Here is a 27374-nt window from a genome sequence, read left to right on the forward strand (position 1 = left end):
ATTGTATGTGTGGGGTACAGAGGTAGGGTAGTCATTTAAAAAAATCATGTTTAAACACCATTATTATTCCACACAGAGTTAGTCCATGCAACTTATTATCCCACTTGTTAAGCACATTTTTACTCCTGAAGTTATTTAGACTTGCCTAAAACAAAGGGGTTGAATACTTGACTCAAGACATTTCAGCTTTTCGTTTGTAATTAAATTTGTAAAAATGTTATAAAAACATAATTCCACTTTGACATTATGGGGTATTGTGTGCAGATCAGTGACACACAATCTATATTTTATAAAATGTTAAATTCAGGCTGTAACAACAAAATGTGGAAAAAGTAAATAGGTGAGAAAGCTTTCTGAAGCCTGCATAGGGAAGAGCTATTTGGGACACGTTCTTTAGTATCAGTTTCACAGAGCAGTAGACTCGACATTCCCATTATGTTCACACAGCAAGGTTAAAGTGAAACTGACAGTGTTTTAACTACCTTTGCATATATGAAACAGACAATCATAATATCAGTCAAAAATATCAAATTCACAGTTTATGCTACAAAACCAAATTTTATAAAAAGAGATTTTAAAAATAGGTTCAATAGGACTAAGAATTCCTTGACGTACACTAAGGCATTGTTGGCAGAATAGATGGATGCAGTTCAATGCATGACTAATATAATTCACTAATATATTGCTTGGTAGTCCTACAAATATTGCTATCAGATTGTAAATCACAGCTGGTACATTTGTTTGCTGCCTCCATCCTTTCGGGATGCACAGTTTCAGTTTCAATGACTCGATATTTTGGATAAAAAAACGGACGAAAGTAAGGCTGGGAATGTCATATACAACCAAACTAGCAAGGGCATCACAAGCAATGTTTGCCATTTTCTTTTGGCATTGAGCAGATTTCAGATCTGCTGAGCACAAACTTGAATGTTGTGAAAATTCTGTGCAACTTCCAGCGCGCGTTTCCTGTGAACACGGAGGCTGAACCCGCTTTAAGTTACCGTTTTAACAGTGGCCATGTAGACTACTGTGGCTATATGATCATAATGTAGGCCTACCAGAGTGGCCGACCATCAAAAACAATGGAGAAAATGCATCCAACGACATTTTAACATGGAAATAGATGTTCTATCATTCAGCCTACATTAGCAGCCAATGTGTGGTGTTCAATGTAGTCCTACAGTCCCATGAGACTTTTGAAAAAAACATATAGGCCTTGACATTAACCTGTTTATCCTTCAGACAAGGAAGTGAACGGAAATGTTGTGTTTGATACAAGAAACCACTTTACAAAATAAAAAGCATTATTATTCCCATACCATTATTACAGAGAATCAGACAAATTATGCTACCCTCTGGCTATTGGCTACTTAGCTTATTCAGCCTGTCTCAAAATACAACACTATCCCTTTAAGGCAAAAAAGCTCTTTACCCAACTCGCTTTTCAAAGATGTATTTGTATTTATTAAGGATCCCCATTAGCTGCTGCCAAGGCAGCAGCTACTCTTCCTGGGGTCCAGCTACATTAAGGCAGTTATATACAATTTAAAATATGACGTGACATTACATTTTATAACACTTTACCCAATACATTTAGTGTTCTCCCTCAGGCCACAACTCTCCTATCACATATCTAGATTACAAAATCCATGTGTACATGTGTGTAGAGTGCGTATCTTATCATGTGTATGTGCCTGTGTGTGTCTCTTCACAGTCCCCGCTGTTCCATAAGGTGTATTTGTATCTGTTTAAAAAAAATCTGATTTTACTGCTTGGATCAGTTCCCTGATTTGGAATAGAGTTCCATATAGCCATGGCTCTATTTTTTTTTAAACATTTTGGTAATTTAGCAGACGCTCTTATCCAGAGCGACTTACAGTTAGTGAGTGCATACATTTTCATACTCTATGTAGTACAGTGCGCCTCCCATAGTCTGTTCTGGATTGTGAAGAGACCTCTGGTGGCATGTCTTGTGGGGTATGCATGGGTGACCGAGCTGTGTGCTCGTAGTTTAAAAACAGACACCTTGGTGCATTCAGCATGTTAACACTTTTTACAAAAACAAGTATTGATGAAGTCAATCTCTCCTCCACTTTGAGCCATGAGAGACTGACATGCATATTATTAATGTTAACTCTCCGTGTACATTTAAGGGTCAGCCGTGCTGCCCTGTTCTGAGCCAATTGCAATTTTCCGAGGTCCCTCTTCGTGGCACCTGACCACACAACTGAACAGTAGTCTAGGTGCGACAAAACTAGACCTGTAGGACCTGCCTTGTTGATAGTGTTGTCAAAAAAGGCGGAGCAGCGCTTTATTATGGACAGACTTCTCCCCATCTTTTGTATCAAAATGTTTTGACCATAGGTTTACAATCAAGGTTTACTCCAAGCAGTTTAGTCACCTCAACTTGCTCAATTTCCACATTGCAGTTTAGTCACCTCAACTTGCTCAATTTCCACATTATTTATTACAAGATTTTGTTGAAGTTTAGGTTTTGTCCCAAATACAATGCTTTTAGATTTTTAAATATTTAGGACTAACCTATTCCTTGCCACCCATTCTGAAACTAAATGCAGCTCTTTGTTAAGTGTTAGTGATTTCACTTGCTGTAGTAGCTGACGTGTATAGTGATGATTCAGTCACATAGACACACTGGCTTTACACACATTTTAAAAAGTAAGGGGCCTAGACAGCTGCCCTGGGGAATTCCTGATTCTACCTGGATTATGTTGGAGAAGCTTCCATTAAAGAACACAATCGGTGTTCTGTTAGACAGGTAACTCTTTATCCACAATATCTCAGGGGGTGTAAAGCCATAACACAAGCTTTTCCATCAGCAGACTATGATCGATAATGTCAAAAGCCTCACCTGAAGTCTAACAAAACAGCTCCCACAATCTTTTTATCATCAATTTCAATCAGCCAATCAGTCATTTGTGTAAGTGCTGTGCCTGTTGAATGTCTTTCCCTATAAGCGTGCTGTAAGTCTGTTGTCAATTTGTTTACAGTAAAATAGCATTGTATCTGGTCAAACACAATTTTAACCAAAAGTTTACTAAGGGTTGGTAACAAACTGATTGGTCTGCTATTTGAGCCAGTAAAGGGGGCTTTACTATTCTCAGGTAGCGGAATGACTTTTGCTTCCCTCCGCTATTATCCTCAGTAATTTTCCATCAAAGTTGTCAGACCCCGGTGGCTTGTCATTTTTTCACCTCTTCACTTTACGGAATTCAAAATTACAACTGTCATGACTCTCCTGACAGTGGATCGAATGACTCAGATCAGCTAGGCAAATGGCTGACAACAAACAGACCCTCTCACCCACAGAAGAGGGAGGGGGGTCTGTGCCGGTCTAGACACCTTAACACTGGGTCGTAAATGTAAGCAGGAGAGAACTCTCTCCCTGGCTCTCTCGTATTGAGAAAAGAGTGTGCCCTTGTGTAGAGAGAGACTTTTGCCGCCAAAAACCTTTTTCCTAAAATAGTAAACATTGGAACATTTATTTCTATCATCCGAATATTAAGAATAGTCAGTGGGGACCTAAAGAATTATCATGTCATATTGTCTATTATTTTTGTGATGTCATTAAGGATGGTATCAAGAAATAACTGTAACTCGGAAAGTGTACATATTCTATCTATCAAGTTTACATCTAAATGTTGTATAAATTATATGATTAAGTATGAGAGTATTTTAATGAAGATAGGAATGTGATTTTAGTCTTCTAAAAGAGATAATAGTTTTTCATATAAACTTTTGCCCAGTCAGTAACCACGGCCCAAGGGAGCACAGACATTGTGTTGGCGTGATGGAACGTCTGAAGTATCTATTCTAACACACACTTCACTACCAGAGAAGCTCTACAAAGGAGGAGGACATTGTGACCTCTGGTGGACAATCAGAGCCTTACAAGTGAGCTGAGCGAAGACCCAGCCAAAACCTCCTTTCCAAGAGGGCTTGGGTCAACAGAGATAGACGAGCGGCAAACATGTAAATACATTCATTGGTTTCTTACTCCGAACGGGCGGTGGTTAGGGTGCTAAGTATTCTGATTACCGTAGCGTAGTTTCCAAATGTATATGCGATAAGTTTGACTCTGTTTGTCCCTCTCTCCCTCCTATTGACCCCTCCCTTTTTGATAACCAAGCACTCATGCTGTTGTTAGTCTGCTAGTGACTTTTGTCATGTATTAAGTATGTATGTATTCTGTGTTATTATTTAGTTAGCTAGTAAATAAATGATTAAGCCAATTTGTGTATTACTGACTGATAAGGTTAAGGTTCTTGCAGATTCAAGGATTATGCGATGTTCAGAATGAGATATGAGGTAATGATTAATAAGTGACTTAATGATATAACACACACACACACACACACACACACACACACACACACACCTTCTAAGAGTTTAATTCGGGAGATGGTAACTCGTTAAACAACTTCTTTCATGGTGCCCCAAAACCATAATGAGTTAATTGTTACATGGTTAATTTAAATAGAGTGACAATTAAACATAGTTGATTTGATAAATAACAGTCATCAGATTAATGAAAGTCAGTCACGACAAATGCTTGTCTTTTTCATAATTTGATCAGTTATACTTGGATGTGTAGTATCAGCATTTCTAGCTGGCATGCCAGTTTGCTAATCTTGCCAATGAAAAAATCATTAAAGTAATTGGCAATATCAGTGGGTTTTGTGATGAATGAGCCATCTGATTGAATGAATGATGGAGCTGAGTTTGCCTTTTTGCCCAAAATGTCATTAAAGGTGCTCCAAAGCTTTTTACTATCATTCTTCATATCATTTATCTTTGTTTCATAGTATAGATTCTTCTTCTTTTCATTAAGTTTAGTCACATGATTTCTACATTTTTCAGTATGTTTGCCAATCGGTTGTGCAGCCAGACTTATTTGCCATTCCTTTTGCCTCATCCCTCTAAACCATACCATTTTTCAATTCCTCATCAATCCACGAGGATTTAACAGCTTTTACAGTCATGTTCTTAATGGGTGCATGCTTATTAGTAAATGGAATAAGCCATTTGATAAATATGTCAAGTGCAGCATCGGGTCGCTCCTCATTACACACCACAGACAAACACATTATTTATCAACAACATAGGAACGCGACAAAACTGCTTGTAATGACCTCTTATACACTATATTAGGCCCAGCCTTTGGAACTTAGGTTTTCCTAGATATGACTACTATATTGTGATCACTACATCTGATGGATTTGGATACTGCTTTAAAGCACATTTCTGCAGCATTAGTAAAGCCGTGATCAATACATGTGGATGATTTCATTCCTGTGCTGTTTGTAACTGCCCTGGTAGGTTGACTGTTAACCTGAACCAGGTTGCAGGCACTAGTTACAGGTTTAAGCATTTTCTTGAGTGGGCAGCTTGATGAAAGCCAGTCAATATTTAAACCACCCAGAAAATATACCTCTGTTGATATCACATGCATTTCACACGTTATCCAGATACTGACTGTTCGCACTTGGTGGTCTATAGCAGCTTCCCACAATAATGGGCTTTAGGTGAGGAAGATGTAGCCATATTACTTCAACAGTATTTAACATGAGATCCTCTCTAAGCTTTACAGGAATGTGTTTCTGAATATAAAAACAGCAACACCTCCACCTTTGGCATTTCTGTCTTTTCTTTAGATGTTATAACCATGTATTGCTACCACTGTATCAAAGGTATTATCTAAGTGAGTTTCAGAGATATGTAAGAATATGAATGTCATTGTTACTAGCAAATTATTGAAACTTGTTTCTTAAGCTACACATGTTAATGTGGGCTATTTTTAGCATTTTTCTGAGATGCTTGATTGTTTTCATTGCTTTACTGGGAAGCTTAGCAGAAGTAGACATGCTCATATTATTTATGTTAGTGCAGGGTGAGCTGCACACAGTAGACTTCCTACTAGGGCACACTGCCTCAGTGCTAACAGTTTAACTCTGGTTCATAGGCACATGATTACTGCATACAATAGCTGTAGGATCAGTAGAGGCATTCAGGGCAGTTAGAGGGACATAAATTGGGTTACTTACATTGTGTCTACCAAAGCCTCTGGGATAATGTATATTTGCTAAAGCATTATGACAACTCAGCGACACAATGGTAGGGCTTAACTGAGCTGGGCTTGGGTCATTGATAAGCCATTGTCTCAGCACAGCCTTACAATGCTGTGAAAGGATCCAGGAACCCAAATGATTTGGGTGGATCCCATCCTCCTTATAATACGAACTTTGTTTCCAGAAGGTATACAAATATTCAATAAATGTTACACCCACAGAGCTGCAATAGTTACGTAGCCAGTCATGGAGGGCTAAAAGTCTGCTGAAACGTTCAATACCACGATTTAGGGAGGGCAGAGGGCCAGATATTATGGGGCATTTGTTTGTGTCAAGCAGAGACCCAATCAGTTCTTTAAAATCCATCTTCAGCTGTTCTGAGCTGCCCTTCATTGAATCTCACATGAACTATGATAGACTACATTTCCTGATGCAGGTTTAAAATGTTTGGGAGAAGCTTGTTGATGTCCTGTACTCGTGCTCCTGGATAGCATTTCTTACCATTGAACAATACAACGGCCGGAGAAGGCGATGGAGAATTCCACCCATTCCTACCCCTCACACAATTTGTGGAACCTTTCACGGGCCCACGAGAAGCAAGATCGCGTACACGCCCGCAGCTTCCGGCGATAGGTCCAGACCTCCCACAGCAGGCAGAGCCCAGTCAGATCCAGAGAGAGGGAAAGGAGCCGAACTCGACGACAAAGCCGCTGTTGGAGTCAGCGTAGTTGGAGTCAGCACAGCTGTCGCAGACAGGCAGTCCCAGCAATGAAGACGCAGGTAGATCAGGCACAAGGGCGGCGAAGCTATTCTTCATGTTGATCTGCTCCTGACCTCTCGCAGACACTAGTCCTTTTAGCAGCATGCCACTGCCTTCTGTTGCCACGATTTATGACATGGGATCAGCGCTGATTGGAACAATCCTCTTGCTGTTCTCTGTCTACTCAACTACAAGATGAGGAGAAGCAGATGGAGACGACTTCCTTGGCAGGCAAGTTCCAGGTAGCATAGGCCATTCGGATAGGGACAGATGACAAGGCGGGGATACATCCATCAAGCCCAGCGGCGTCCAGCCACAGGAGTTGAGAACAAGAAAGTTCCAATTTGCGTTTTCCCCATAAGTTCGCGCAGAATTGAAAATTGCTTGCTAAGGATAGCTACCTCATTCCTGTAATCCTCCGCAAGCAAACAATTGCTGCATTGGAACTACGGATTGTCAATATTGTCCCAGGCAAGAGCGTAATAAACGCAGCTTCTACAGCGCTGGAAATGTTTGTTAGCTATTCCAGGTGAAGCGGGCTCCATTGCAACCTAGCTAGCTAGCTGGCTAGTTGGTAAACATTCAGTCCAAACCAGCAGGTTTTGACACAAACACTTACGAACAAAATAAAACTTCGGAAATAACAGGCCGAAACGCAGGTCGAGGTGGTATCCGAGCGCAGGAGGTATCCGAAAAATTTTGTTCTCTTGTAGGAAGCAAATCACTCACCCATTGCTGACTACAAATGATATATAACTCACTAACTGGCAAAGGATATGTACAAATGTGCACGTGGCTACATGCAGCTCTCACTTTGATCTCAAAACAAGAGCATCTACTCATGACTGCTCATGCTGTAAACACAGTCCAGTTCAGTGAATGGCACAGCTCCATATATAGCAATGGTCTATTTGTATATAGGCCTACTGCAGCTCTGATTGGGTTATGCCGCACCTGTCTGTGTAGAGTACGGGCTGAGTAGTGTCTGTTAATGCAATAGAATCCTACTCCAATGCGTTCTGCCTACAACAAAAATTGCTTGCATAGTTAGTTTTGCATACTAAGTCTTGATAGTGTTAACTAAGGGGGAAAACTCTACAAAGTTGAGTGAAGTTCAATCTCGTGCTTTTCTGCGCGGGCTGATATTTCTTTTAGAGGGAACATTGATCACAAGTCAGTCATAACGTGGCTAATAGGCTCGTTTATCTATTCATGTAACTATTTATTTAGCAAACAAAGCCCGGAGCCTAGCTAACTGGCTGCTGGAAGGATGTCATGTCATTGGACATACGAGTGGGTGAGTGGATAACTCCCCCCCCATATATTTTTTTCTGTGGCTGCCGCTAGAGATGCAAGTGTCATTTGGTTAGCTAGCAAGAAATGTGAGTCACTTTGATAGCTAGCCATGCTGAACTTGAACAACTTATCCACAGTTAGAATAGCTCTTAGTTTTCTATAAAAAAATGTATTTGTCATCGATCGAATTGGCGGGCGGGCAAGTTCCCATTCAGTTCCCAAAACGTGGGCCACTATTCCATCATTTATCAGTGCAATTTTGACAGCTAACTAAAGCTGAAAAAAAGTTTATCTACTGTTCCCTCAATAGATTATAGTTAATCTCGCTCAGGCTAACATTGGTTGTTGATCTTATAGGCAACTGAGGGAGAGATAGCCCAGCTGTTCATGGTTGTTAGATCAATAGGACTGTAAAGTTCCCAAATGTAAGAGGTATTTACATATTTGAAGAAATCCATAAAAAAAAAAAAAGGTGTATTTTGTGGCTTTTGGAGAATCCTTTCTAAATGATCTAACGTCGCACTGTTGCTACGGCCTGTAAACACACAGTCCAGTTCAAAGTGAATGCTGGCAGGCCCGTGTGGCAAATTGCTTATTTGCATATAGGCCTACTGTAGCTCTGATTGGCTATGGCGCACCGGTCTGTGTAGTCTGGGCCTGGACAAGACTGACACGTCTTTATTCTGTTTTATTTACTGCAGTGTCTATTAAATTGTCCAAACGCTTTCCCACCCTATGAAAGTATGAAAACTTGAAAATGACCATATCTATCTGCTCGGCTGTCGGAAAATGGGGGTGTACATGAACAGATTTTAATAAGATTTCATGTTGCTAAAAAAAACACTGTCAATTCCACTTTAAATATTAACATATTGCATCATCAACAATGTTGAGCAGCATTCGTGCTCGTGTGTGTTTGGGATGCGCATGCGCATGGGACCTCTCTTTCTTGTGTGGTGTCTAAGAAACAGTACGATCAAACATCTGAGCAGCTAATTAAAGATAATTTGATCTTAATGAGGCAGAAACAGTAGCGGCACTCCGTCTAATGGGGGCCCATCCATGAAAGTCATTTAAAAGCGTGACTTCTCTCTCACCCTTCTCCCTCTCATGGCTGTAAAACAGCTGTTTTTACACCCAGAGCACAATGTGTGTGTACACTACAGAACGGTTAATGAAAACCACCTCAACCCTACTTAGTCAAATTTGAGCTATATAAATGTCACTGGGAGAACAGTTCCTTAAACAATTGTTTCCAAAGCAAAATGGCTCCTTCTGTCTGGAACAAAAGAACAGTAAATGAAAATGGCACTAATCTACAGCGGTGGAAAATGGATAACCATTGATCCGCTTTCCCTCTAATCGCTGCCTGGCGTGTTCTCAGAATGCTGGTACATTCCGAATTCTGAGAGCTCCAAGCTCTGTTCTCTCAACGACTTAAGTGATTTCAAAATTCTAAAAAATGGGCACTTAAGTAGAATCTTCCTCTTCCTTCCTCAGTCCATCATGGGGTTGGTAGCAATTTTGATCCCCTCAACTATCCAATTTCAACAATGTTCTTCTAATAAGTTCTTAAAGAAGAGGGGTTTAGCCTAAAGCAGGAGAACATCATGCTGCAAGTGGAATATGGCATCGGTCCCAACAGCACTACAGTTGCTAACATCTCATGGTATACCCCTCTCACTGTTTAAACCACAGACTAACAAATTGCAGATTGACCTTGAAACCACCTCTGCTACCACGAGCTACATACAACCTGGCTCAGTCAGGCGACACCTGGCTCAGTCAGGCTACATTGTTTTGTGGGAGGTTTGAGCTCCTGAGGGCCTCCCCCTGTCATTCTTTGGCTTCATCCCAAATGAGGAACCCTATTCCCTATATAGTGCACTACTGTTGAACAGGGCCCACAGGGCACTAAGTAGGGAATAGGGTGCCATTTGGGATTCAGACAGTGACTGAGTCCAGACACCTGTACTTTTGCTCTAAATAATAGGCTGATTGGGTATGCCAAAATATAATGTTTTATAGTATGCGTAAATGTTTTAATTCAGTATGCGATAAATGCCAGGATGCCATACTCATTTTAACCTTTCATGCATGCTATTGAGGAAGAAAATCGTCTTTTCAGACCCACGTGTGTTTGACAACAACTGATAGTGAAATAAGGGGGTCACACTGTACCAAAATGAATGAATGGCAGGAAACAACGCAATTGCTCATTAGATAACACATTCTCAGTAAGAGGAGCCTAGTGTGTTTATTTTTAATAATTGTTATTTAACCAAGTCAGTTAAGAACAAATTCTTATTTACAATGGATGGCCTACCAAGAGGCAAAAGGCACCTGCAGGGACAGGGGCTGGGATAAATCTTTTAAATGTAGGACAAAAACACACATCATGACAAGAGAGACGCCACAACACTACATAAAGAGAGACGCCACAACACTACATAAAGAGAGACGCCACAACACTACATAAAGAGAGACGCCACAACACTACATAAAGAGAGACGCCACAACACTACATAAAGAGAGACGCCACAACACTACATAAAGAGAGACGCCACAACACTACATAAAGAGAGACGCCACAACACTACATAAAGAGAGACGCCACAACACTACATAAAGAGAGACGCCACAACACTACATAAAGAGAGACGCCACAACACTACATAAAGAGAGACGCCACAACACTACATAAAGAGAGACGCCACAACACTACATAAGAGACGCCACAACACTACATAAAGAGAGACGCCACAACACTACATAAAGAGAGACACCACAACACTACATAGAGACGCCACAACACTACATAAAGAGAGACACCACAACACTACATAAAGAGAGACACCACAACACTACATAAAGAGAGACACCACAACACTACATAAAGAGAGACCTAAGACAACAAACACAGCATGACGACATGGTAGCACTCAGGTACACTCCTGAGTGGCGCAGTGGTCTAAGGCACTGTATCGCAGTGCTAACTGTGCCACTAGAGATCCTGGTTCGAATCCAGGCTCTGTCGCAGCCGGCCGCGACCAGGAGACTCATGGGCGGCGCACAATTGGCCCAGCGTCGTCCAGGGTAGGGGAGGGAATGGCCGGCAGGGATGTAGCTCAGTTGATAGAGCATGGCGTTTGCAACGCCAGGGTTGTGGGTTCGATTCCCACGGGGGGCCAGTATAAAAAAAAATAAAAAAAAATAAAAATAAATGTATTCACTAACTGTAAGTCGCTCTGGATAAGAGCGTCTGCTAAATGACTAAAATGTAAATGTAAAAATGTAGCAACACAAACACGGCAGCAGAGTCACAGACACGGCAGCAGCGTCACAGACATGGCAGCAGCGTCACAGACACGGCAGCAGCGTCACAGACAAGGCAGCAGCGTCACAGACAAGGCAGCAGCGTCACAGACAAGGCAGCAGCGTCACAGACACGGCAGCAGAGTCACAGACAAGGCAGCAGCGTCACAGACAAGGCAGCAGCGTCACAGACACGGCAGCAGAGTCACAGACACGGCAGCAGCGTCACAGACACGGCAGCAGAGTCACAGACACGGCAGCAGCGTCACAGACACGGCAGCAGCGTCACAGACACGGCAGCAGAGTCACAGACACGGCAGCAGAGTCACAGACACGGCAGCAGCGTCACAGACACGGCAGCAGAGTCACAGACACGGCAGCAGCGTCACAGACACGGCAGCAGAGTCACAGACATGGCACAAACATTGTTAGGCACAGACCACAGCACAAAGAGCCAAAAGGTAGAGACAACAATACATCACGTGAAACAGCCACAACTGTCAGTAAGAGTGTCCATGATTGAGTCTTTGAATGTAGCGTTGGAGATAAAACTGTCCAGTTTGAGTGTTTTTTGCAGCTCGTTCCAGTCGCTAGCTGCAGTGAACTGAAAAGAGGAGCGACCCAGGGATGTTTGTGCTTTGGGGACCTTTAACAGAATGTGACTGGCAGAACGGGTGTTGTATGTGGAGGATGAGGGCTGCAGTAGGTATCTCAGATAGGGGGGAGTGAGGCCTAAGAGGGTTTTATAAATAAGCATCAACCAGTGGGTCTTGCGACGGGTATACAGAGATGACCAGTTTACAGAGGAGTATAGAGTGCAGTGATGTGTCCTATAAGGAGCATTGGTGGCAAATCTGATGGCCGAATGGTAGAGAACATCTAGCCACTCAAGCGCAACCTTACCTGCTGATCTATAAATTACATCTCCGTAATCTAGCATGGGTAGGATGGTCATCTGAATCAGGGTTAGTTTGGCAGCTGGGGTGAAAGAGGAGCGATTACGATAGAGGAAACCAAGTCTAAATTTAACCTTAGCCTGCAGCTTTGATATGTGCTGAGAGAAGGACAGTGTACCGTCTAGCCGTACTCCCAAGTACTTCTATGAGGTGACTACCTCAAGCTCTAAACCCTCAGAGGTAGTAATCACACCGGTGGGGAGAGGGGCATTCTTCTTACCAAACTACATTACCTTTGTTTTGGAGGTGTTCGGAACAAGGTTAACGGCAGAGAAAGCTTGTTGGACACTAAGAAAGCTTTGTTGTTGAGCATTTAACACAAAATACGGGGAGGGACAAGCTGAGTATAAGACTATCATCTGCATTTAAATGGATGAGAGAGCTTCCTACTGCCTGAGCTATGTTGTTGATGTAAGTTGAGAAGAACGTGGGGCCTAGGATCAAGCCTTGGGGTACTCCCTTGGTGACAGGCAGTGGCTGAGACAGCAGATGTTCTGACTTTATACACTGCACTCTTTGAGAGAGGTAGTTAGCAAACCAGGCCAAAGACCCCTCAGAGACACCAATACTCCTTAGCCGGCCCACAAGAATGGAATGGTCTACCGTATCAAAAGCTTTGGCCAAGTCAATAAAAATAGTAGCACAACATTGCTTAGAATCAAGGGCAATGGTGACATCCTTTAGGACCTTTAAGGTTGCAGTGACACATCCATAACCGGAGCGGAAACCAGATTGCATACAAGAGAGAATACTATAAACATCAAGAAAGCCAGTCAGTTGATTATTGACAAGTTTTTCCAACACTTTTGATAAACAGAGCAAGATAGAAATTGGCCTATAACAGTTAGGATCAGCTTGTTCCCCTCCTTTAAATAAAGGATGCACCGTGGCTGCCTTCCAAGCAATGGGAACCTCCCCAGAGAGGAGAAACACGTTTAAAAAAAAGTGATAGATAGGCTTGGCGATGTTGTGTTGATTTTGTTACATTTTTACTAAACAGTCAATTCTAAATAGTATGTACTACCATTAGCACACAGACCGACTAGGATATGGCCAGTGTGTTTGAGGGGATCAGTTTGAGCAAGGTAAGGTGCAGAACAATCATTAAGCTTGATGACATTATGAGTAGCATAGTTATGTGGTGATTCACATCAGTTATTCTGTGCAGTCGGACTGCCAGGTAGTGAGATCTCAAACACATGCATCTTGTAAAGCAGACCAAGGCTCTCTAGGCAACTCAAATATGGTGGATGCGTAACCAGCCCAGTACAGCTCGGCCCGCTTTGGCTCAGTAGTGTAAAAAGGGTACGAACTTACCGCTGCTCCCACAGTCTGCACAGGACAGAAGCTCCTCTGACCTCTTGTCCCGATTGGACTCTTTCGTTCCCAAACAGAAACTGCATATTGGGATGGGGTCAGCGCGTAGCTGGGGAGAGAAACAGAAACTGCTTATTGGGATGGGGTCAGAGCATAGCTGGGGAGAGAAACAGAAACTGTATGGTCCCATGTAGCTCAGTTGGTAGAGCATGGCGCTTGCAATGCCAGGGGTAGTGGGTTTGACTCCGACGGGGGACTAGTACGAAAAAAAGTGAGAATTTCTTTACTCACTACTGTAAGTCGCTCTGGGTAAGAGCATCTGCTAAATGATTAACATGTAAATGTGATTCATATTGGGATGTGCTCAGAGCACAGCTGGGGAGAGAAACACGAAACTGCATATTGGGATGGGGTCAGTGCGTACCTGGTGAGAGAACCATAGAAAGTGTGAGGAGAACCATGATGGCTATGTATGTAGTGTTTGTGATGTGCTGTGAATAATATCTGTATTCTGGCATGCTTTATGAAACAAAAAACTATTTTCTAATGGATGCAAATAACGTCATCATAAGCCTTCATTCCTGTAAGGTGCTGCCGATGTGACTAATACCCATCTATTCCCAGTTTTCTTGAGCAGAGGTACAGTACCGTAATATACAGTACCAGTCAAAAGTTTGGACACATCTACTCATTCGAGGGGTTTTCTTCATTTTTCCTATTTTCTACATTGCATATTAATAGTGACGACATCAAACTAACACATATGGAATCATGTAGTAACCAAAAAAAGTGTTAAACAAATCAAAATATATTTTATGAGATTCTTCAAATAGCCACCCTTTGCCTTGATGACAGCTTTGCAAACTCTTGGAATTCTCTCAAGCAGCTTCACCTGGAATGCTCTTGAAGGAGCTCCCACATATGCTTAGCACTTGTTGGATGCTTTTCCTTCACTCTGCTGTCCGACTCATTCCAAACCATCTCAATTGGGTTGAGGTCGGGGTATTGTGGAGGCCAGGTCATCTCATGCAGCACTCCATCACTCTCCTTCTTGGTAAAAAAAAACCTTACACTGCCTGGAGGTGTGTTGGGTCATTGTCAAAGAATCTCAAATATAAAATATATTTTGATTTGTTTAACAGTTTTTGGGTTAATACATGATTCCATATGTGTTATTTCATAGTTTTGATGTTTTCACTATTATTCTACAATGTAAAAAAAATTGTAAAAATAAAGAAAAACCCTTGAATGAGTAGGTGTGTCCAAACTGGTAGTGTATGTAAAAGATTGCCCTTCTTTATCCATTACATCTGAAAGGGGCTGTGATCATCTGAAATAGGAGTTAAGAAAGCTTTACACTACAGTTAGAGAGGATCTCAATTCAATGGGCTTTATTGGCATGGGAAACATATGTTTACATTGCCATGTGCAAGAGAAATAGATAAACAAATGTGAAATGAAAACAGTAAACTCACAACAGTTTCAAAAGAAAATACATTTCAAATGTTATATTATGGCTATGCATCTCTCTCTCTCTCTCTCTCTCTCTCTGCAAAGGGTCCAGGACCTCTATACCTGGGGGTGTCAGAGGCAGGCCCTAAAAATGGTCAAAGACTCCAGCCACCCAAGTCATACTGTTCTCTATGCTACCGCACGGCAAGCAGTCTGGAACCAACAGGACCCTGAATAGTTCCTACCCCGAAGCCATAAGATTGCTAAATAGTTAACCAATAGCTACCCGGACTATCTGCATTGACCCTTTCGACTAATCACATACGCTGCTGCTACTGTTTAATATCTACAGTGAGGGAAAAAAGTATTTGATCCCCTGCTGATTTTGTACCTTTTCCCACTGACAAAGAAATGATCAGTCTATAATTTGAATGGTAGGTTTATTTGAACAGTGAGAGACAGAATAACAACAAAAAAATCCAGAAAAACGCATATCAAAAATGTTATAAATTGATTTGCATTTTCATGAGGGAAATAAGTATTTGACCCCCTCTCAATCAGAAAGATTTCTGGCTCCCAGGTGTCTTTTATACAGGTAACGAGCTGAGATTAGGAGCACACTCTTAAAGGGAATGCTCCTAATCTCAGCTTGTTACCTGTATAAAAGACACCTGTCCACAGAAGCAATCAATCAATTAGATTCCAAACGCTCCACCATGGCCAAGACCAAAGAGCTCTCCAAGGATGTCAGGGACAAGATTGTAGACCTACACAAGGCTGGAATGGGCTACAAGACCATCGCCAAGCAGCTTGGTGAGAAGGTGACAACAGTTGGTGCGATTATTCACAAATGGAAGAAACACAAAATAACTGTCAATTTCCCTCGGCCTGGGGCTCCATGCAAGATCTCACCTCGTGGAGTTGCAATGATCATGAGAACGGTGAGGAATCAGCCTAGAACTACACGGGAGGATCTTGTCAATGATCAAGGCAGCTGGGACCATAGTCACCAAGAAAACAATTGGTAACACACTACGCCGTGAAGGACTGAAATCCTGCAGCGCCCGCAAGGTCCCCCTGCTCAAGAAAGCACATATACAGGCCCGTCTTAAGTTTGCCAATGAACATCTGAATGATTCAGAGGAGAACTGGGTGAAAGTGGTGGTCAGATGAGACCAAAATCGAGCTCTTTGGCATCAACTCAACTCGCCGTGTTTGGAGGAGGAGGAATGCTGCCTACGACCCCAAGAACACCATCCCCACCGTCAAACATGGAGGTGGAAACATTATGCTTTGGGGCTGTTTTTCTGCTAAGGGGACAGGACAACTTCACCGCATCAAAGGGACGATGGACGGGGACATATACCGTCAAATCTTGGGTGAGAACCTCCTTCCCTCAGCCAGGGCATTGAAAATGGGTCGTGGATGGGTTTTCCAGCATGATAATGACTCAAATCACACGGCCAGGGCAACAAAGGAGTGCCTCAAGAAGAAGCACATTAAGGTCTCCAGACCTTAATCCCATAGAAAATCTGTGGAGGGAGCTGAAGGTTCGAGTTGCCAAACGTTAGCCTCGAAACCTTAATGACTTGGAGAAGATCTGCAAAGAGGAGTGGGACAAAATCCCTCCTGAGATGTGTGCAAACCTGGTGGCCAACTACAAGAAACGTCAGACCTCTGTGATTGCCAACAAGGGTTTTGCCACCAAGTACTAAGTCATGTTTTGCAGAGGGGTCAAATACTTATTTCCCTCATTAAAATGCAAATCAATTTATAACATTTTTGACATGCGTTTTTCTAGATTTTTTTGTTGTTATTCTGTCTCTCACTGTTCAAATAAACCTACCATTAAACGTATACACTGATCATGTCTTTGTCAGTGGGCAAACGTACAAAATCAGCAGGGGATCAAATACTTTTTTCCCCTCACTGTATCCTGTTACCTAGACACCATCTCTACCTAGAGTGCATTCAGAAAGCGTTCAGACTTTTCCACTTGGTTACGTTACAGCCTTACTCTAAAATGGATTAATAAATACAAATTCTCAATCTACACACAATACCCCATAATGACAAAGCAAAAACAGGTTTAGAATTTTTTTTGCACATTTATTAAAAATAAAAACAGAAATACCTTATTTAGACCCTTTGCTATGAGACCCCAAATTGAGCTCAGGTGCATCCTGTTTCTATTGATCATCCTTGAGATGTTTCTACAACTTGATTGGAGACACATACACACACACACACACACACACACATACATACATATATACAGTTGAAGTCGGAAGTTTACATACACCTTAGCCAAATACATTTAAACTCAGTTTTTCACAATTCCTGACATTTAATCCTAGTAAAAATTCCCTGTTTTAGGTCAGTTAGGATCACCACTTTACTTTAAGAATGTGAAATGTCAGAATAATAGTAGAGAGAATTATTTATTTCAGCTTTAATTTCTTTCATCACATTCCCAGTGGGTCAGACGTTTACATACACTCAATTAGTATTTGGTAGCATTGCCTTTAAAATTGTTTAACTTGGGTCAAACGTTTTGGGTAAACTTCCACAAGCTTCCCACCAAAAGTTGGGTGAATTTTGGCCCATTCCTCCTGACAGAGCTGATGTAACTGAGTGAGGTTTGTAGGCCTCCTTGCTCGCACACGCTTTTTCAGTTCTGCCCATAAATGTTCTATAGGATTGAGGTCAGGGCTTTGTGATGGCCACTCCAATACCTTGACTTTGTTGTTCTTAAGCCATTTTGCCACAACTTTGGAAGTATGCTTGGGGTCATTGTCCATTTGGAAGACCCCTTTGCGACCAAGCTTTAACTTCCTGACTGATGTCTTGATATGTTGCTTCAATATATACACATAATTTTCCTTCCTCATGATGCCATCTATTTTGTGAAGTGCACCAGTCCCTCCTGCAGCAAAGCACCCCCACAGCATAATGCTGCCACCCCAGTGCTTCACGGTTGGGATGGTGTTCTTCGGCTTGCAAGCTTCCCCCCTTTTTCCTCCAAACATAACGATGGTCATTATGGCCAAACAGTTATATTTTTGTTTCATCAGACAAGAGGACATTTCTCAAAAAATTATGATCTTTGTCCACATGTGCAGTTGCAAACCGTAGTCTGGCTTTGTTATGGCGGTTTTGGAGCAGTGGCTTCTTCCTTGCTGAGCGGCCTTTCAGGTTAGGTCGATACAAGACTTGTTTTACTGTGGATATAAATACTTTTGTACCCGTTTCCTCCAGCATCTTCACAAGGTCCTTTGCTGTTGTTCTGGGATTGATTTGCACTTTTCGCACCAAAGTACGTTCATCTCTAGGAGACAGAACGCGTCTCCTTCCTGAGCAGTATGACAGCTGCGTGGTCCATGGTGTTTATACTTGCGTACTATTGTTTGTACAGATGAACGTGGTACCTTCAGGCGTTTGGCAATTGCTCCCAAGGATGAACCAGACTTGTGGAGGTCTACCATTTTTTTTCTGAGGTCTTGGCTGATTTCTTTTGATTTTCCCATGATGTCAAGCAAAGAGGCACTGAGTTTGAAGGTAGGCCTTGAAATACATCCACAGGTATACCTCCAATTGACTCAAATTATGTCATTTAGCCTATCAGAAGCTTCTAAAGCCATGACATTTTTTGGAATTTTCCAAGCTGTTTAAAAAAGGCACAGTCAACTTAGTGTTAGTAAACTTCTGACCCACCGGAATTGTGAAAGAAATAAAAGCAAAAAATAGAGAGAAAAATAATACAAAAGATAAGAAAATGTGGCATTTAACTTTTTGTCCTGAATGCAAGGTGTAATGTTTGGGGCAAATCCAATACAACACATTACTGAATACCACTCTCCATATTTTCAAGCATAGTGGTGGCTGCATCATGTTATGGGATTCACCTTTCGGCAGGACAATAACCTAAAACACTAGGCCAAATCTACACTGGAGTTGCTTACCAAGAAGACAGTGAATATTCCTGAGTGGACGTGTTACAGTTTTGACTTAGATCTACTTAAAAATGTATGGCAAGACCTGAAAATGTTTGTCTAGCAATAATCAACAACCAATTTGCACAATCCAGGTGTAGAAAGCACTTAGAGAGACTTACCCAGAGAGACTCACAGCTGTAATCGCTGCCAAAGGTGCTTCTACAAAGTATTGTCTCAGGGGTGTGAATTCTTATGTAAATGAAATATTTCCGTATTTCATTTTTAAATGAAATATTTCTATATTTCATTTTCAATCAATTTGCAAAACATTTAAAAAATAAATTGTAAAAAAGTCCATTAAAATAACAAAATTTCTCAGAAATACAGTGCAGACATTGTTAATGTTGTAAATGGCTATTGTAGCTGGAAACAGCTGATTCTTAATGGAATATCTACATAGGCGTACAGAGGCCCATTATCAGCAACCATCATCCCTGTGTTCCAATGGCACGTTGTGTTTGCTAATCCAAGTTTATCATTTAAAAAAGGCTAATTGATCATTAGAAAACCCTTTTGCAATTATGTTGGCACAGCCGAAAATTGTTGTGCTGATTAAAGAAGCAATAAAACCTTCTTGAGACTAGTTGAGTATCTGGAACATCAGCAATTGTGGGTTCGATTACAGGCTCAAAATGGCCAGAAACTAAGAACTTTCTTCTGAAACTCGTCAGTCTATTCTTGTTCTGAGAAATGAAGGCTATTCCATGCGAGAAATTGCCAAGAAACTGAAGATCTCGTCCAACGCTGTGTACTACTCCCTTCACAGAACAGCGCAAACTGGCACTAACCAGAATAGAAAGAGGAGTTGGAGGCCCCGGTGCACAACTGAGCAAGAGGACAAATACATTAGAGTGTCTAGTTTGAGAAAGAGACGCCTCACAGGTCCTCAACTGGCAGCTTCATTAAATAGTACCCGCAAAACACCAGTCTCAACGTCAACAGTGAAGAGGCGACTCCGGGACGCTGACCTTCTAGGCAGAGTTGCAAAGAAAAAGCCATATCTCAGACTGGCCAATAAAACTAAAAGATTAAGATGGGCAAAAGAACACAGACACTGGACAGAGGAAGATTGGAAAAAAGTGTTATGGACAGACGAATCGAAGTTTGAGGTGTTCGGATCACAAAGAAGAACATTTGTGAGACGCAGACCAAATGAAAAGATGCTGGAGGAGTGCTTGATGCCATCTGTCAAGAATGGTGGAGGCAAAGTGATGGTCTGGGGGTGCTAAAGTGGGAGATTTGTACAGGGTAAAAGGGATCTTGAAGAAGGAAGGCTATCACTCCATTTTGCGACGCCATGCCATACCCTGTGGACGGCGCTTGATTGGAATGCCAAAGGTCTGCAAGGCTGTAATTGCTGCAAATTGAGGATTCTTTGACGAAAGCAAAGTTTGAAGGACACAATTATTATTTCATAAATCATTATTTCTAACCTTGTCAATGACTACATTTCCTATTCATTTTGCTATATTTCCTATTCAAAACTCATTTCATGTATGTTTTCATGGAAAACAACGACATTTAAGTGACCCCAAACTTTTGAAAGGTAGTGTATGTTCTGCTCTTCTATACAATCACCATATTGCTCAGTAGGCCTATGCAACTTCATGGTATTATTGAACCATAGGACTGTAATAAAAACAACCACCTTGGAAATAAACAACCACATCTCTGTCACTTACACACACACACAATTTGGGAAGGAAGGGGACTCGGGCGAGATACCCTCCATTAATTCCTACTGAGGCAGGCAGCTCATCATCACAACCTCGACAAACAGCCTGTATGACCTCGGAATATCCATCGCTCCTGACGTGAACTCTCCATGACCTGCATACGCAACCTGGGCCGTGTTCAGCAGGGTCCGATGGTATGTTACCTTGAGATAGAGATACCTAGTAGCCTACGTAGAACAATCATGCCTCTGACATGTAGGACAAGGAATCATGTCAGCTCTATTCATGACATTTCTATCTGCACCGTTAGGGAGATTTTAAGGCTTGCATTACACTTCAACCAGCCACAGTTGGTCCCTATTTCAAATTAAAGGAAATAAAGAAGTGCTGTAATACTGTAGTACTCCACCCGTGGGGGGATACTGTAGTACTCCACCCGTGGGGGGATCCTGTAATACTGTAGTACTCCACCCGTGGGGGGATCCTGTAATACTGTAGTACTCCACCCGTGGGGGGATCCTGTAATACTGTAGTACTCCACCCGTGGGGGGATCCTGTAATACTGTAGTACTCCACCCGTGGGGGGATACTGTAATACTGTAGTACTCCACCCGTGGGGGGATCCTGTAATACTGTAGTACTCCACCCGTGGGGGGATCCTGTAATACTGTAGTACTCCACCCGTGGGGGGATCCTGTAATACTGTAGTACTCCACCCGTGGGGGGATCCTGTAATACTGTAGTACTCCACTATGGGGGGATCCTGTAATACTGTAGTACTCCACCCGTGGGGGGATACTGTAATACTGTAGTACTCCACCCGTGGGGGGATCCTGTAATACTGTAGTACTCCACTATGGGGGGATCCTGTAATACTGTAGTACTCCACCCGTGGGGGGATACTGTAATACTGTAGTACTCCACCCGTGGGGGGATACTGTAATACTGTAGTACTCCACCCGTGGGGGGATACTGTAATACTGTAGTACTCCACCCGTGGGGGGATACTGTAATACTGTAGTACTCCACCGTGGGGGGGATACTGTAATACTGTAGTACTCCACCGTGGGGGGATACTGTAATACTGTAGTACTCCACCGTGGGGGATACTGTAATACTGTAGTACTCCACCGTGGGGGATACTGTAATACTGTAGTACTCCACCGTGGGGGATACTGTAATACTGTAGTACTCCACCCGTGGGGGGATACTGTAATACTGTAGTACTCCACCCGTGGGGGGGATACTGTAATACTGTAGTACTCCACCGTGGGGGGGATACTGTAATACTGTAGTACTCCACCGTGGGGGGATACTGTAATACTGTAGTACTCCACCCGTGGGGGGATACTGTAATACTGTAGTACTCCACCGTGGGGGGATCCTGTAATACTGTAGTACTCCACCCGTAGGGGGATCCTGTAATACTGTAGTACTCCACCCGTGGGGGGATACTGTAATACTGTAGTACTCCACCCGTGGGGGGATACTGTAATACTGTAGTACTCCACCCGTGGGGGGATACTGTAATACTGTAGTACTCCACCGTGGGGGGATACTGTAATACTGTAGTACTCCACCCGTGGGGGGATACTGTAATACTGTAGTACTCCACTATGGGGGGATCCTGTAATACTGTAGTACTCCACCCGTGGGGGGATCCTGTAATACTGTAGTACTCCACCCGTGGGGGGATACTGTAATACTGTAGTACTCCACCCGTGGGGGGATACTGTAATACTGTAGTACTCCACCGTGGGGGGATACTGTAGTACTCCACCCGTGGGGGGATACTGTAGTACTCCACCCGTGGGGGGATACTGTAGTACTCCACCCGTGGGGGGATACTGTAATACTGTAGTACTCCACTATGGGGGGATCCTGTAATACTGTAGTACTCCACCCGTGGGGGGATACTGTAATACTGTAGTACTCCACCGTGGGGGGATACTGTAATACTGTTGTACTCCACCGTGGGGGGATACTGTAATACTGTAGTACTCCACCGTGGGGGGATACTGTAATACTGTAGTACTCCACCGTGGGGGGATACTGTAATACTGTAGTACTCCACCGTGGGGGATACTGTAATACTGTAGTACTCCACCGTGGGGGGATACTGTAATACTGTAGTACTCCACCGTGGGGGGATACTGTAATACTGTAGTACTCCACCCGTGGGGGGATACTGTAATACTGTAGTACTCCACCCGTGGGGGGATACTGTAATACTGTAGTACTCCACCGTGGGGGGATACTGTAATACTGTAGTACTCCACCCGTGGGGGGATACTGTAGTACTCCACCGTGGGGGGATTTGGTCATTGTACCTGGCTGGTGTTGTAGTCTGTCAACTGATTGATATGACAAGAGAAAGTAGTTTACAGCTACATCCATGATTACTCGAATTCTGTGTCCATGTACCCAGCGTTGCATCGTGCGCAAGAACAGCTCTTAGCTATCTATCTATCTATCTATCTATATATATATATATACATACACACACACACACACACACACACACACACACACACAAACCTCCTCGGGCCTTATTGCTTAAATATGCCAGTTGGCGGATGCTTTCATCCAAAGTGACTTACAGTACAGTACAGGGAGTGCATATTTAGTATGAGTATCGATCCCCACGGGAACTGAACTCACGACCTTGGCTAGACGGGCATTGTCATTGTGATCATTAAAAATGGGTCACAGAAAGTAGAAACAGGAAGTTGCTCTTTCAAACAGGAATTTTTTTTTTTTCAAGCTCTGTCCTTTAAAACTATTTCTAAAATCAGCAGAGCCGTCGGTCTCTGGTAAGTAGGCCTATCTAGCCTAAATAGGCTAGACGTGCACTTGATCACAATACATCCCATCACTAAACTACTGTTTCCACCAAAGCTGCAAATTAAGATTCAACTTTATGTGGAAGGCCATAGGTGTTTGGAAGTCAGCAGAACTGTCGTACTCTAGTAAATATCTAAAATAGGCTGCTTCTTCTGCACTTGATCACAATAAAATCAATCACAAGCCTTAGGCTTCTTTAGATCCCCCAGTATCCCCCAAAGCTGCACATTAAGATTGAACTGGATGTGAAAGGCCATTGGTGTTGGGAACAGATCTTCATCTGCAGGGATGCTATAGTGAAATAGCTACAAGGTCCCAGCTTTTCATTGTGATAACAAGGCCATTGTTTCAATAAGGATATACCTTAGTTGACCCGTCTCAGGGACACGCTAGAGATAGGAATCTCTTTTTACAGAGTCACATCACAGGTAACCTGAGCATGATCCTTTCTAGAGAGTCACATCACAGGTAACCTGAGCATGATCCTTTCTAGAGAGTCACATCACAGGTAACCTCAGCATGATCCTTTCCAGAGAGTCACATCACAGGTAACCTGAGCATGATCCTTTCTAGAGAGTCACATCACAGGTAACCTGAGCATGATCCTTTCTAGAGAGTCACATCACAGGTAACCTGAGCATGATCCTTTCTAGAGAGTCACATCACAGGTAACCTGAGCATGATCCTTTCTAGAGAGTCACATCACAGGTAACCTGAGCATGATCCTTTCTAGAGAGTCACATCACAGGTAAGTTGAGCATGATCCTTTCTAGAGAGTCACATCACAGGTAACCTGAGCATATGAGCCTAAGATGATACAATAAGTGCAGTGCATCTGTAGTTGATACGGTCAAGTTTCACAAGTTACATGGTTCTTCAAAAATGAATAAAAGCAAAAACCCCATGTGGCTAACAAATAAAAGTCTAGCCTGGTCCAGTCTGGGCTGGTCATTGGAGATGTTTTCAAGTGGGGAAAAGCTTCTGACTGGTGATTAAACAGAGATAAATATTAAATATTAAAGTGGTGCTCATCTGAAAAGAAACGAGAAAGAATACACAGCTGAAGAATAAAAGATGCCGCTGATTGACTAGGGGATTTCAAATTAAGTACATTACAGGAAATTAGAGTGCTTCAAAGAGACGCAGTTGTGTTCCACAAGGGGGGGTGGGGTTCTATTAGAAGACTGCTGCAGTTCTAGAAGCCAGGCAGAGAGCTGCACTGAAGAACAGGTTACATAACGGCGAGGGGAGTGAAGATGAAAAACATCTCATTCCTTGCCTTTGTTCCTGCCAAACAGTTTAGAATCTAATAAACGTTCAACCAAGAACGCTCTTTTCCCAATACTTTCTCATTTCCTATACCCACTAGTTATGAATTGCAAGAACCAGAAATAAGTCATCCTTTCGAACTACACAGTGAACTAGAAGAACGTAGTGATGTCACCACCAAATAGCATGAGAGCAGAGTGCTATTGTAAGTCTCCAAACGGAGACTTGGGCCTAGACATTTCAAATTAGGGAGAGATTTTTTTTAGCAATGATACACTTTTTATTACAGGCGGACACAGTGTCTTAACATTTCAGTTTCACTTGGGTCTGACCAGACACCGAAACTTGTCGCTGCACAGTCGAGGGAGTTATTTCCTGATGTTCATAATGAAACTGAAGGGTAGATAATATCTCCAATAGTGAAAATGGCAATTTATAATGGTTTAATGTAGGCAGGTTGGCATGGGGGGGGGGGGCACAATGTGCTGTCACAGGTGATATTTAAGGGCTGCTGGGCCAGTGCTTGGGATGAGATGTTGGAAACAGGGCTGTTTAGTTCTTCCTCTAAGTTGTTAAAGCATTTTATCTTGTGTCTCCCCCCCGTTTGGTTTGCTACAAGTTTGTTTTTACTCCCTAACCTAAGTTGGTGGAGGGTTTTCTTTCCCTTTAACTTGTCTGATATCAGGCAAATCTAGTCAGTGTCCATGGTGGGTGTTTGTTAAGAACCTGCCTTCCAGAACCCTTTTTTTTTTTTTTTTTTTTAAACACCCGTTTCATTTTGGTTGTCAGTGGTTCATTTATTAGTTCCCTTTTTCTGTTGAGAGACGAAATGTTGAGTTCTCATTGGGAAACGTAACGAAAATGGCGGCTTGCCAAGGATCTTGTTTCCCATGAGTATGGTAGTCACTCTAATCACCTAATCTGAAGCTCTACTGTGCCCAGATACGAGTGTTCAAAAGGCACTTTTGCGGTAGAGTTTGTAACTGACAACCACTCAGAGGGGTTATAAGATAAGTTTCCACTGATTTCACCTGCATAAACACAACACTTTGATATGCTAGCATTTGTGGGGAACACTACCTCACTTCACCCCTACCTTCATGTACAAATTACCTGAACTAACCCGTACACACATTGACTCGGTACCGGTACCCCCTGTATTTAGCCCCATTATTGTTATTTTCTTGTGTTATTTTTTATTAAATATTTTCTTAACTCTATTTTCTTAAAAACTGCATTATTGGTTAAGGGCTTGTATGTAAGCGTTTCACTGTAAGGTCTACACCTGTTGTATTCGGCACATGTGACAAATAACATTTGATTTTAAAATGCTGGCTAAAATGTACAAAGGTGAATCAGCTCATTCTTGCAAAGCATGATGGAAAGGGTCCTACGGGGGGGGGTACGAGTACACCCCGTGGATATGCAACTGTGAGAGGTAAAACAAAAGGCAAAATTGGAGCAACGGAGATTAGAGTTCGAGCAGATCATTAAAAGATATAGAGATGGAAGCACTTTGAATCAAGTCATGTCATCCTGCACTCTCAAAAGAGTTAGATCTTGGGTCGGAACAGCTGGCTTGTACCACCTTTCAACGAAAAAGGAGGTGGACGTATATTTTACTCTGTTTGAGCGGATTGCCACATCCCTAAAATGGCCATGAGATATATCTGGTCACTGCCCCTCCATAGTGTTCTTGTGGGAAAAGCTCTGAAAGTGTACGCCGCTTTGTCTCTTGATCAGAGTTCAGATTATGACACTGTTAAAGCTGCTGTCCTTCAGGCTTACAAGTTGGTCCCAGATGCATACAGACAACAGTTCTGTAAATGACGAAAGAGAGTCGCAAAGCCATGTTGAGTTGGCAAGAGAACAAGCATGTCTTTTTGATCGGTGGTGTGGTTCTCAAGAGGTCAAGGACCTTGAGGATTTAAAGGACGCTCATACTATTCAAGCAGTTCAAGAATTGCCTTCACGAAAGGGTTGCGACCTACATTTATGAGCACAAGGATCTCACTCTTGAGAAAGCTCAAGTCCTTGCGGATATGTTTCTTATCCCTACACAAAAAGCAATCCAGGGAAGTCACCTCCTACTGCGAGGATTCAGTCCTTTTCTACAGTGCCCAAAGACAAGAATCGGCAGAAACTTGGTTCTTCGTATCCGGCTGTTTGTCAATACCGTCATGAGAGAAAGGACACATCTCAGTGTCCTAAATTGAAAAAGAAAAATTAGAGAGTAAGATTACTTTATTGGTCAATTGCACACAAGGTCTAAACGAAATTTGACTTCCCCCTCCGAAAGACAGACAGGTTTTTTTGGAATCTGCTGCTGCGCATGTTGTGTATTTTGTGGAATTGCGACATTGGGGGAAAATGCAATTTCCCAGGTCGTCATTTTATATTTTCGGGAA

At 42.5% G+C, this 27374-nt stretch overlaps 1 protein-coding gene across 1 annotated transcript in view; it reads right to left on the bottom strand.

Moving 5' to 3' along the window:
- LOC121547878 (histone acetyltransferase KAT6B-like) overlaps nt 1-27374 on the bottom strand; it is a 95882-nt gene that overhangs the window by 61781 nt on the left and 6727 nt on the right. The window contains exon 3 of the mRNA XM_045209902.1: nt 13731-13839. Coding sequence (XP_045065837.1) covers nt 13731-13839 — 109 coding nt within the window. The remainder of the gene's footprint in view (nt 1-13730; nt 13840-27374) is intronic.

This window comes from Coregonus clupeaformis, chromosome 31, assembly GCF_020615455.1.
Source record: "Coregonus clupeaformis isolate EN_2021a chromosome 31, ASM2061545v1, whole genome shotgun sequence".
NCBI lineage: Eukaryota > Metazoa > Chordata > Actinopteri > Salmoniformes > Salmonidae > Coregonus > Coregonus clupeaformis.